The following is a 13,709-nucleotide window of genomic DNA, read 5'->3' as shown; positions in this document are numbered from 1 at the left end:
TTTAACACTTCGCCATTAAGGTTTAATATAATTTAACAGAGGGACTTAGGTCTCATGCACATCCTAATTATGCATTATATGTTATGAAAATTTAAATTCCTAACTACCAGTATATAAAAGCATATATAAAGGAAAACACATATTTATGGACTTTGAAAAATCATCCAAGCCACAAGATGATTAAAGGGCCTAATCTTAGGTACATCATAGATTGAACCATCTCATGGTCAATCTTAATGTGCCTATGCTCCCTAAAAGCCTAGTAGTCTAGTCTTTATCACCATGAAGTCTACCATGAATGCTTAATTTTTATTTAAAATAAAAAGAAATAATTTTTATCTATTCTCAAATAAATTTTTTTCTATAATTTTACATCATTATGTAAAAAATTCAATCAACAATTGAGAATATAGAAAGGAGAGATTCTACTGATAATATAATGCATCAAAGACACCCAGCCCTAATTGCAACTCTTGCAAATGTATTATATAATCAATTAGCATGTAAGCATTCATGAATATATCCATCACATGGATGTTCCATCAATATGTAACACCAATACCGATGTTAAGTCAGGCTCGAGAGTTGGAGCTTACTTTATTTTGTCGTTAGCCTCATACTCAAAATTATTATTAGGTATTGTACACTCGACGACGAAGTCTGCCAAAACTTGCTCCTTCATCGATGGACGTAGGTGATATTATATATCAAATTCATCGAGCTTTATCATCCACTTTGCCATTCGATCCGAAGTATCAAGTCAGTGAAAATTACCTTCAATGACTGATCTGTCAAGATGACAATAGGATGTGCTTGGAAGTATGGGAAGTCGTTATGATGATATAATTAGAGCATAGATCATCTTCTCCACTCTTGAATATCTTACTTTGATATTGTGAAGCACTTTGCTAGTGTAGTAGATCGATCATTGAATTCGATTTTTATTTTCTTAGACAAGTACCGAACTATGTCTCCATCGATGTTGTCAAATAGAGATACAAAATTTCTCCCACCTTTAGTTTTGTAGCAATGATGGAGATGCAAGATATCTTTTTAGATCCTCGAAGGACTGTCCATACTCACTGATCATGAGAAGTTCTTTGCTTGTCACAGTGTCTTGAAGAAGAGCAAGCATCTTTCTACCGATCTTGAGATGAATCGACTGAGTACGACGATCCTTCTATTAAGTTATTGTATATCTTTCTTTGAGCTTGGATGCTTCATATTGATGATAGCCTTTAGTTTCTCGGGATTAGCTTTGATTTTTCGTTGTGATACAATAAATCTCAAAAATTTTTCAGAAGTTACTCTGAATGCATACTTAGTTGGATTTAATTTTATCTGATGTTATCGAAGTGTGCGGAAGGCTTCCTCTAGATCTCGAACATGATTAGTAGTTTGAAAATTTTTTAATAGTATATCATCTACATAAATCTCTATATTTCATCCGAATTGTGCCTTGAATATTTTGTTGACTAGCCATTGGTAAGTAGCTCCGATATTTTTTAAACCGAACGATATTATCTTATAACAATAGATACCTTTGTCGGTTATGAAGGCTATATGCTCCTCATCTTTGGGTATCATTCGGATCTGATTATAACTGCAAAGGCATCCATGAAGCTCAAGAGTTGGTATCTCAAAATTGCATTAACTAGTTGATCAATTTTTGATAAAAAAAAACTGTCCTTCGGACAAACTTCATTTAGATTTGTATAGTCGATACAGATTCTCATTTTCTATTGGCCTTTCTCATCATTACTACATTGATGAGCCAATCGAGATAATTAGCTTTTCTGATGAAGCCAGCCGTGAGGAGCTTGTCAACTTCTTCATCAATGACCTTCTGTCTTTCAGGAGTAAAAGGCTTTTCTTTTATCTCACTAGCTTAACCTTTAAATCAATGTTTAGCCAGTGGGTTATTATCTCTAGAAGAATGCTTGGCATATCAGTAGCCGACTAAGCAAAAATATCGACGTTTGTTCTTAATAGATTTATTAGTTCTGCCGTTCTGGATCAGACAGCTGCGATCCAATTTGGACCGTCTTCTTAGGATCTTCTTCTTTTAGTGGGATGGAAACCAATTGCTTGGCTCGTTCATCCTTTTTTGGTTTTCTCTTTGGTCTAATTTATCAACGAACAAAGAGTCTTCAGGTTGATTATTCTGTGTGGAGATCAAAAAATAGTGTCGAACAAGTTATTGATCTCCACGCATCTCTCTGATTCTATTTTTTGTTGAAAATTGATCAATAAATGATATGTTGAAAACTGCTCTCAGGGTATTAAGTTCAGATCATCCGAGTATGGCATTATAAGTCGAAGAAACTCGGACAACCGTGAATGTTAAGAGAACAGTACTCTATCATAGATCTATTTCGACAGTTAGTAAGAGAGTAATTTTTTCTTCTACTATAACTGTATTACTAATGAAATCGATTAATGACATCGAGAGTCTCCTGAGTCGATCAATCTGTAGTCGCATTCGAAAGAAAATCGAGTAAAACAGAATACCTATTGAGCTTTCATTATCCACTAAAATTTTTTTTACATCATAATTTACTATCATTGTCGAAACAACGACAGCATCATCATGGAGAGTTTGTATTCTTCAAATATCTTCTTCCGAAAAAGTAATTACATTATCGAGTCGTCGTTTCTTCACTGACTCTTTTTCAAAAGTTGCCCTCCAGTTTTTCTATCATCCGGAGATCATGTTGATTACTCTCGTCATTGGTTGATTGTTGAGTGTCTCTTCAGCTTATGGCTGAAGTTATAGATCGGTGGGAGTTGAGTCGAACGATCTCGTCGGAACTTTTCGAGATAGCCTCATCGAATCAGGGCCTCTATCTCATCCCTGAGCTGGATGTACTATCCGGTATCATGACCATGATCATGATAGAACCGACAGTATTTTTTTCTGTCACGACTCCTCGATGGGCTTTCATCAAAGGGAGGTGTCGAAGATACTCTGCTCCTTTGATTTTCATCAAAATCTATGCACGAGTAGCAGAAAGTGGAGTATAGGAGTCATACTTGTCATAGTTGTTCGACTTCGGACTCTGTCATCGAGGTGAAACTCGCATATTGGTAGTTGGCCGACTTGATTCAGTCGAAGCTCCGCCTCTCTTCTGTTTCTTCTTCTGATCTTTTTCTTCTATCTGACATCGGTCAGAAGTAGCTTCATCCACACGAATGTACTTGTACGCATGCTCCAAAAGTTCAGCATAGATCCGAGAGAGAGTTTTATCTAGAGAGTAGGTGAATCTAGATCCTCTCAGACCCTCTTCATAGTCGATATGGCCATGTCTTCATTAAGATCCCTAATCTCAAGTGTGGCCGCATTAAAATGAGCCATAAAATCTCTCAACGTCTTGTCTCACCCTGTTTGATAGAGAAGAGGCTGTCTGATGTCCGTGGCACCCTTCGGCTAGTGCTAAAGTGGGCCACGAAAGAATTCTCGAACTACTTGAAGGAGTTAATATTCTCCGGCTAAAGTCCAGAATATCAGGATCGAGCAGCCTTTCGAATAATTGTCAAAAAATCGATGCACAAGAGGACGTCAGTTGCCTCCTGGATCATCATGAGAGCCTTATAGCTCTCCAAGTGGTCGATCGGATCGGTGGAGCCGTCATATGGCTCCATCTGTGGCATCTTGGATTGGGACGGAATCAGTTCATCCAAGATGTGCTGAGAGAGAGGCTGAGCAGTGTGAAAGTCATAGTCATTGAAGACTTCCGACCTTCCACCTGAAGTCGGATAAGCTGATGATCAATCTTCTTGAACGTGCATTCAAAGTCGTCGAGCTATCGTTGCCTAGAAAAATTAGAGGTAGATCCCCAGAAGAACTTGAAGATGGAGAAACAGAAGGTGCTCTTACCAATTTTTGCTTTTACCATTTTGTAATCTATCTCAAACTCTTTTGCTTTTACCATTTTGTAACCTTCCCTTCCCAATTTTTCTCCTATTTAAATATAGAGTATCCACAATTCTAATTCCTGCTTAAAAATTCAAAATGAGACACAAGGATCTTTATTGTTTTATATGTTTTTACATGGTTAATATTTAGTTTGTGTGCACCAAAAGTCTAGACCATTTTAGTGCCAATTAGAAGATACAAATAAGAAATATAAAGAATACGCTGAAGATTAAGTGAAAATTTATTTTCTCATTCATGTTTCATTGACACCACCAAGACCTTGGTCTGACATAAGGATCCAAAGTTCATTGAACATGAAGTGCAATGCCCATAGTCATGACGATCTTCTGACTCGTTATTGGACGGTGAAAAGGTTCAATTTCAATTAAGTGTGGAGATCTGAAAATTGCTTGTGCATCCTCCACTTAATAAAATATTTCTTTGATTCTTTGACATCAAATTCAAGAATCAGCGCTTTCAAATATTGATGTTGTGCAGTAATGGTCAAGTCTATATGATAAATTGTGGTATCAACTAAGTAAAAAAAAATATCATTAGATTCAAGTTATACCAAAGACATCAAAGAAAATCATATGTCGCCGTTACGTAAAGTCAGGACAAACAAAAGGTCAAGTTTTAAAATCTGATGGGGCATTCCGGTTTTTCTTTGCAATGAAATTTGTTGCCGTCCCAACCAGTTCCGACATTTAGGGTAGAAGATGTCCTAAAATGCTGATCAAGATATTGCGATGATGGCGGGACGGTCCTATCTCCGTACTTGAGATGGTGCCGCAGCCACTTCCTCCTATACAATCCTCGTAAAGTCGCGATCTTTACGCCCCTCCCTTATTGATTTTATCATTCAGTTCATGGTTCGATCCGGCCGACACCCCGACAGAGTCACCTACTTGACCCTGATCGCCGGCCCCTGCCGCGCCGGGAGGATTGAGGAAGCGTGGGGTGTTTTGGATCAGATGCTCGAAGAAAGGTTGATGCCGACTGTTGAAGCTTATACTTGTATCGTTCATGGGTATTGCTCGGCAGGAAGGATCGAAGAGGCCAAGAGGTTGATGGGCACTATGGAGGCCCTTGGCTGCCGACCGGACGTGGTGACTTACGGCATCTTGGTGGAGGCCCTATGCAGAACCGCCGAATTCGAGGAGGTGGAGAGGATCTTGAGGGAGAATACGTCCAAGGGCTGGAAACCAAATGCAATCACCTACAATATCTATATGAATGGGCTTTGTAAAGCAGGCAAGGTCGACGAAGCATTCCAACTGTTCGAAGTTATGCGGAAGAGTGGCTTGTGCCCAGATGCAATCACTTTGAACATCCTTTTTGATTGCCTTTGTCGGGACTCGATGGTTTGGGAGGCCAAGAGCTTGCTGGAGAGGAATGCTGAATTGGAATGGGATGTCGATGTCTTCTTCTACAACACTTTGATGAGTAGGCTTTGTGAGCTTGGTGAATGGATCAGTGTTCTAAAGCTCTTGACTGATATGGTGAAGAAGGGAATTGGACCGGATGCTTGCACGTTTACCATCGTGATTCGAAGCCTTTGCAGAGCTGGGAAGCTTCGTAAAGCGAATTGTATTATGAGCGGTAGGGGATTTGGTGCTGATGTGGTGGCTTATAACACTTTGCTTCATAGGTTTTACATGGCAGGAGAGTTTGATGAAGTCCAGCGGCTTTATGTGAACATGGTTTTGGAAGATATTGTTCCAAATAAGTTCACCTATAGTATCATGATTGATAGTTTTGCAGAGAAGGAAGATTTTTGGAAGCTATTGATTGTCTTTTTGGATCCCTCAAACAAGGTTCTTCTCTGATCTGGTTGTTCGTCCAAATAATTGGTTGATTAAGGGTGGGAAGCTGAAAGAGATACTACAACTGCTTGAAGAAATGACAGAACGAGGCTTCGTTCCAGATGTGCATATGTTCAATGCGCTGATAAGTGCATTTTGCAGTGGGGGATACTGTTGGAGAGAAGATGTATATAAAGTTTGTCTCATTCTCGACAAAATGCTTGGAGTCAAATAAGTTATCTCAAGATGATGAGATTCTTCTGATCAACAGTCTGAACCTTTCTGGAAAGCATGGGCTTAAGAAAGGTAACGTTTCCTCTCTCTTTTTGTTAATGTTACATGTTCATGATGTGAATGTTCAAATGATGCTGGGTTTAATGTACGTGGTTGCAGTGTTATTTCCATTCTGAATTATTCACCTTTCAATATAGGTATACGAGAAGTTCACACAACAATTTAAAGCTAAAATGAGTGTTGAATATTTTACCAAGGAAATTCTTGTCGAGGATGAACAAGTAATGTTGAAAGTGAGCTCTCAGTCTGTTTCACTTGTTCCTTTTTCTTTACATATATATATATCTTTCGAAATTTGTGATGAATAATAGTTGTTTTCTGATATAGATATGGGGTACCAATGTTTTTGGGTCAGTTGACCATAGAAACTCTTGACAATTGCCACAAGAGTTTCTTCACCGGGTTTCCAATGCCCAAGTGTTTTTTTTTTTTTTTGCTTATTTTCAGAAATAATCAATTTTGCATCTTCTTTTTTCTATTCTTTCTTACATCCTTGGAATTTATTTATGGTTTCATCATTTTATCTTCTCTTGTAGAATTCTATGCAGTAAAGTATGTGTTGTTATACATTCTCAAGAGGTTCTGCTGATACTATGCAATACATTCAAATAAACTGGTCTTTTTTTAACTGGTTATGCGTAACTGTGTGGAAAATGATTACATTCTGATGCAACCTTTGAATTTTCGAGTCTTTTTTCTTTTCTTGTTTTAGAAGTCCGGTCCGAATTTCTGAAATTTTGTGGCCCACCTCTCTATGCCCATGTGGATGGCTCACTTTTGAGGGATGTAGCATGGCTTCTGTAAGTCAATATAACAAGCACGATATCTTGCCGTACATTTCTTTTTTGTTTATGAAAAAACTCTCAGTGCATGTAACCAATGACATAGCAAAAGCAATATACCCCATTTTTCCTAATCAGCACCATGCACTCATTTTCATTGCAATTGTTGTCCTGTTGCACCAGATGTAACTCACGATTTCCCCTAAAATATCATCAGAGCTAATGACACTGATAACCAGAGCCAGAATTATTAGAATAATCAATTAACCTTCTGCTCCATAACAAATCGTTCACTTGTGGGTCGTGTTTTTCTTCCTTTGCTGCTTGTTGGTTGTTTGATTAATTTCCCTTGATTTGCAGAGATCATTTTTCGTGTATCTTCTTTCTTTCTGATTCTATATGGTGGTGATGGATTATCACGGTCTACGATGGCATCAATTTTGATTAAGAAGAAAGCAATAGCATAATTGTTATGTGGATCTGAAGTTCAGTTATTTCCGCAATTCACAATTCATGGGTGATCCTGTTGGTATCGGAGCTTGGTAGTATAAATGTGGTTATTCTGAACAAAAAAAAAAAAGAAAAAGAAATCTATCGAACGACAATGTAGTATAATTACATTGTTCATGAACCTCATTTAACAATTACGCAACAACTATAAAGATAGCCACCTATGAATGTTGCACAGTTGTCAACCAGCATCATGAAGCTTTCAAATTTTTTAATCAATTATATAGAATGCATTGTTTGATTTGATTTTTCCGTCAGTTCACGGTGAAATATTTATCACAATGATTTGGGCCACAGAATGCCATCTTACAAGGAGGATGTCATCCAATGAACAATTTAATTTAATTACTTATTCTGTTGGCCAAATCGACTGATCCCACCAATTAGATTCCTCCAACTCTGCGGCACCGGCACTGCTCCATGCTTGGGATTCCATTCCTGAAGCAACAACCGATATTTTGTAAACTATACAAGAAATAAGAAACAACATGCTGATGAAAAATACTGCAAGCAAACCCAGTACATAAGAAAAAACTGCCACAACAATATGGAGCTTGGTGATTCAAGGGAGCTCCCTACGAACTAGATTACAGATAAACGTGTTAGCATCTTTCATCAAGTTTCTCAAATCACCTAGAATGCCCCATTTAAAGTAATTGATTTTTGACATCTTAACAGACATCTGTATCGGTGACACTATTATAAATTCTGACCCAAGAACATCACCACTCATCCAAGAATTAAGCTTGAATTATTATGAGAATGCAGAAAGCATGTATTCTAAGATGCTCAGACCTGACCAGTCAATTGTCGCGAGTCATTCAAGATGAATGAACAACAGAAAGAAAAAGCATTCAGAGTGTTCTTTTTTAAAAGATTGAAGAAAACATGGCTGTTCAAATAATTTATACAATTTCAGCATCATATATGCCAAGAGCTGGTATAGTCTTACCTGTGCTGGCTGAAGGAATTTCCTGTGAGACAGGATCTGGTACACTCGCAACAGAAACCGGTACCATGCTCTTCATGGGTATTGATGAGGTATCACACAAATGCGAACCAGAAACACAGAATTCTGAGAAGGTGGATCCATTACCATCCTTCATACTATCGAAAGCATGATCTTTACCTTGAAGTTGATCAGCAAAAACAGAGTATTGAGGTTCAGAGTATGGAGATTTGGATTCATCTTCTGGTTGTTGACTCAGAAAATATAAACGTGGACTGCATTGGAAAATCTTGTCCATATTCTCCCTTAACGAGTCTTGTTCACACTCCAGAAAGTGCCTAGTTCAAGCAAGAAGTTGATAAGTGTTAGACAAAACATTAGGCTATTCACCTCCTATGGAAGTACACCACAACGTTGGAAGTGAAAATATCAATCAAATTACCACCAATCAAACTTGTAGATGTTCCTGAAGTGGGTGGAGATATTATTGAAGAAATTCGGGTGAGAGGGTGAGATAAATGGCTCCCGATATCAAGTTGATCTGATTATCTACTGAAGAATTACATGAGTACAAAGCAAGTTTGTTTTGTATTCACTCACTCTTTTTATAAAAGGAAAACATGATATATGAAACAAAATTTCTGCTTAACAAAGAACAAACTAGTGCATATTTCAGTGGTTGCTTGCAATTCTATCATTTTGTACTCATGCGTCTATGAAAAGTCAAGACCAACACTGGTTTCTTTACTTGCATGCCCCTCTAAAAGTAAAGTTGAAACATAAATGGTTGGTTTTGTTAATAAGGCACCAGCTACGTTTTCAATGCACCAATACATGCACAAACATATTAATAAACACTATATATTTAAAATTATCAATTACCGAATAGATCATTAGCTTTACATGCAAATCAGACTGTTGATGCTTCATAGCATTAACCAGCTTAGGATGATAAGATTTCACCTGTGTATACTCGCCTGGAAGCCAGTAAAATCTGTAGTAGGTCGCCATCTGGTATGCTTTCTCGGCTGAGGATCGGTCTCTTTGTAAAAAAGAGGTGGCCTAGCTATCTGAACAAAACAAGCAGAAAGCTTTGTTAAGAGAACTGATACATTATGCCATTAGAAAACATCTCTTGATGCTCATATAAGATTACCTCTATATCCAGGGTTCCATCCCCTGTTTCAGGGTATGTTACCTTTAGACCCTTAATATGTGACCATGGAATTTCAATCTTGCTCTTCAGGCCACCTTCAAGAAACTCCCAAATAAGTTTTTGTTTTGCAAAGTAACACTTAGCCTCTAGATCACTTTCATGTCTTGATACATGCTGTTTACAAGGGTACGTCAATTAGCCACCAGACAAATCTTTATCCACCTTGATAAAGAACTACTTGTAAGCAAACAAAGCACATAAGATTTTCTACTGAGGGCAATTAGAAAAATCTTGAGTTTGTATTCTTGACTATGCTCTAACCAGTAGCAATCAAGAATGATTAGTATTTTACTCTACATAATCAAGTACAGACCTCTGGTGAAAAAAAGCTATAATTCAGGCAAAGTAAAGTTCAATAGCAATTTTATTGCATTGATTCCATTGAATATTCAATACGTCAAGCTTTAGAATCAAATTCTCCTACCTCCCAAGCTCCGATTCTCAAACGGGTAGGCGCATGAAACTTTGAAGGTTTCATCTTTCTGGTAGCTTGAGAAGGCTTCGTGTCAGACAATCGAATAGAGAAAGTTATGTTAGATGTTTTAAAAAGATGTTGTGAATAAAGATAGAAAAAAAAAATGCAAGTAATTCAATAACATAATTCAAGATCTCAATAAGTATCTCTCAACCAAGAATTCTGATTATTTGATATAAAAAAAAGTGGAAAAAGTGTTATACCGGATGCTTCAAAGGAGCATTATTCTTCTTCGGTCTCTTACGGAGCGGTCTGTAGTCCTCCTCCAAGAAGTCCTCTATCTGAATCTCCGACATGATACCACCGCCGCCCTTTGAGTAGGAGAGAGAGGGAGAAAGAGCAAGAGAGCAAGAGCCAGAGATGGCGCCCGAAGTTGGAAGCGACGAGGGAAGGGATAAGCGGATAGAGGGCTTACATAAACAGAGGAAGATGGTGCTAAATATAAAAAATATAGGAAATAATAATATCTAAATAGGAAACACATATCGAATTTGATAATGTATAACTTTTTATTGCCCCATTAAAAAAAATACACGATTACGTTATTGGATTTTTGATTAGCATCATGACGTACGTGCATTATCTTAAAAGATGAGGTACAGCTTGGTCCCAACATAAATTCCATATCTTGCTTTACAAACCAACAACAACAACGTACGATTTACTTCCTTTACAAAGCAGCAACGTACCGACCTGCCATACACCACGTCCCACCCATTGAGGAGGAGGAAGAAGAAGAAGACTCCCATCTCCTGCGAGGCTCGCCTCCGCCATCCCGTTCCCTCCAAGATTCTTTCACGACCACCGACCTCTTTCTTTCTCTTCTTCCCTCTTGACCTTGCCGGTTTCATCTATTGTGATCACTGGAAATCGACGTTGGAGAGCACCGCCGGAGCCAAGGTAAAGCCCCGCCTTCTCCTTTGCTGTCTCTTCCCCATGTCCTTAAATCACACCTCCGTCTACTTTGGATTATCTTGTTCATCTTTTCTGGTTGCTTCCTACTGTTGTAATTACCATCACAGCATCACTCTATCAACTAAAGGTGAAAATGATTTGGATATTATTCCTTCGAATCCATTTTCATATCCAAATCAATCCAGATATGATTAAAAATTTGAATATCTAACTACTATCGATATCTATATACATATCCGTCAGAAAAAAAAAAAAAGAATATGGATAAACAACTATCCGATCCATATCTAAATATCCGAATTTATATGCAATCCTATATAATTTTACATAATAATTATTAATTTTTTTAAAAAATATATAACTATATAAATATATTATTAACTTGATTTATTATTTATTTAGTAATATCTTTGATTTTATAATTATAAAGTTTATTATCGAAGTAACATCTATAACTATATCTATACTTTCAATATTCGAATTATATCTATATATATTTAAAATAAATATGAATATAAATTTTATATCCAAATAATATCCATATTCATATTTGTATTCATTTGACAAAATAAATATGGATATGTTGGTATCCAATCCACATCCGATTCACTTTCAACCCTACTGTCAACTATTGCAAATTGGTTTGTATGAAACTATATTTTGTTCTGCTATACTCCACTGTAATGGCATTACTACTCCTTGTAGTCACGAAAGAAAAAAAAAAAAGAGAGAAAAATTATGTTCTCACACCTCCCTTAAAAAATAATAATAAAAAAACCGCAAACGTCCGATGCTACTATCTTTCATTTTTTTTTTTAGAACAGAAATGATGCCAGTGGAAATATTTAACTCAAAACTTCACAACTTCCAAATGATGCCCCATGATTCTACCTTGAACTGAAAATTAGCGCATGCTCCTACAACTTATGAACCAGAGTTTGTTACTCTAAAATATAAACCAGACAAAAATCATGCAGTTGTAATATATTTTATGACGTGCTTAATAACACAAGAATAGTTCAAAAGTTTTCCAAAAGTAATGTCGCAAGAAGCCATTATTAGATCTCAAAATGATTATCCCTGCCCGACGGGTCTACATTCATTCCTGAATGTCATCGGGTCTCATATATTTGTTTCCGCATTAGAGCATTGTGCTTTGTGAGAGCACCGCACTGCAATAGAATGGTGGATTTCAGTGATATCATTTGAGCCGAGAGAGTCGCAAGCAACAGTTCTAATTGTCAACCAAGTCCAGCGAGCTCATCATCACTTCTAACTTCTTTTCATTTATGAATATAAAAAAACTCATGAAACATAATAAGTTTACATCATTAATCCTTATTTTGTTGGGGTTGCTTCAAATCGGCTTTTGAGCAGAGGTTGGGATACTATGATGACAATTTTGTTAGAACGATGGATTACCTTCTCTTCCAGTCTCCAATTATAGCTATACTTGGTTCACTCTATTGCTTATGCAGAAAACAAATGCTGGAAATTGGATCCAGATCACTCTTTCTCAATTATGACTGAGGGGGTGCTCACAGGGAGTGCTGAAAGAGGTGGCCGCAAGAGAAGATACAAGGATGGCCCCAGAATTGGAATAAGTGCCACTGGCAAAAGCCAAGAACTTTGACTGGTCCTGCAACAAGGGGAACAAGTGAGTTCTTTAATGAGAAAGCCATTCTATTTTTCCCTTTATTTTAAAAAATTTAGGTTTCTGAGCATATTATGAAAAGAAGCATGGGTGCAGAGTGTTCAGTTTACCATCTCCTTGCAGTCATATCATTATAGACCCAAAAAGGTGAGAAGGTTGAGCATAGCGCAAAATCAATGCATGTAATATGGATCTGCAATGAAGAAAATGTTATAGGTAAATGCCAGAGTTTTTACATGAGGTCAATAGACTCTGATGTTGACTTCACGGAAAGAAGTTCTCAGCTTCAAAAAGTTTTTGTAAAGTATTTGATGCAGTTCTGTAGAACAGCTGAACAGGAGCCGCTGACTAGTTAAAAAACTGACAGTGTCTTTACTAGGTTAAAATGCTGGTCGAGCAAGTTAAAGAATGAAAAAAATTGAGATTTCACATGGGAGTACGCCTAATTGAAATTTCCAATAGTATGTCATGATACTTACATACTTGCTTTCTCTGAAGTATCGGTAGAACTCCTTCCACACATCACTATTAGCTAAACCAGCATACATAGTTAGGCCCAAGCCTGCAACAAGTAAAAGCTGGTTTGCAATGGAGTTACTATTCAGCCAGCAGAAAGAGGAAACAATAATCAGGTAAATATGGCAGCATATAAACCATCAATCCGATCAGTTTGATTGGAGTTTCACCTACAAATTTTGCATGTTTCCACTATTTCAAACTATCAATGACCAAAACTCTAAATACCAAAAGCTTTCAGGCAACGCTTTACAGAAACTATATTGAATGATTGGGATTCTTTGTTTGTCACTTCAACCTTTTCAAATTGTAATTCAATGATGGTTAAAATCAATGAGTTATGCATGTGCTTGATGTAAAGAAGTTATAGTATCACTCATATACACAAAAATTTGTATACAACTTTACTATGCATATTGTGCTTATGTGCATCGGAGTTTCTTAGCCCAGCAGTTATCTTTGAATCAAGAAAATTTAAAGGCCATCTACTGATTTCATCTTCTCCAACAGCTGGTGGAGGTGGCTTCCAGAGAACAAAGTATGGAATAAGAGCATATGCACCGTCAAAGAATGAAACCACTAGGAATGGCCAGACAGGTATCTTGCTTCTTGAACTTCATCACCAGTTTGAACACTTTCACTGGTTCAACAGCTGATTGAAAAATAATGATGGACAA

General features: G+C 37.2%; 1 protein-coding gene and 1 pseudogene across 1 annotated transcript; one reads left to right on the top strand and one right to left on the bottom strand.

Annotated features, from left to right (window-relative positions):
* The first annotated feature begins 4,532 nt into the window (after positions 1–4,532).
* Positions 4,533–7,270, top strand: LOC140851068 (pentatricopeptide repeat-containing protein At4g21065-like; annotated as a pseudogene).
* A 278-nt stretch (positions 7,271–7,548) lies between these two features.
* Positions 7,549–10,314, bottom strand: LOC140851069 (uncharacterized). Its single transcript, XM_073242502.1, has 6 exons — positions 10,151–10,314; positions 9,897–9,971; positions 9,413–9,586; positions 9,220–9,326; positions 8,260–8,594; positions 7,549–7,745 (listed from the first exon to the last, which is right to left on the bottom strand). The coding sequence occupies exons 1-6, from the start codon at positions 10,241–10,243 to the stop codon at positions 7,657–7,659; spliced, it is 873 nt and encodes a 290-aa protein (XP_073098603.1). The 5' UTR covers positions 10,244–10,314; the 3' UTR covers positions 7,549–7,656.
* Between the last annotated feature and the right edge of the window lie 3,395 nt (positions 10,315–13,709).

Source organism: Elaeis guineensis, chromosome 8, assembly GCF_000442705.2.
Source record: "Elaeis guineensis isolate ETL-2024a chromosome 8, EG11, whole genome shotgun sequence".
NCBI lineage: Eukaryota > Viridiplantae > Streptophyta > Magnoliopsida > Arecales > Arecaceae > Elaeis > Elaeis guineensis.
This window is presented reverse-complemented; position numbering and strand designations above follow the sequence as displayed.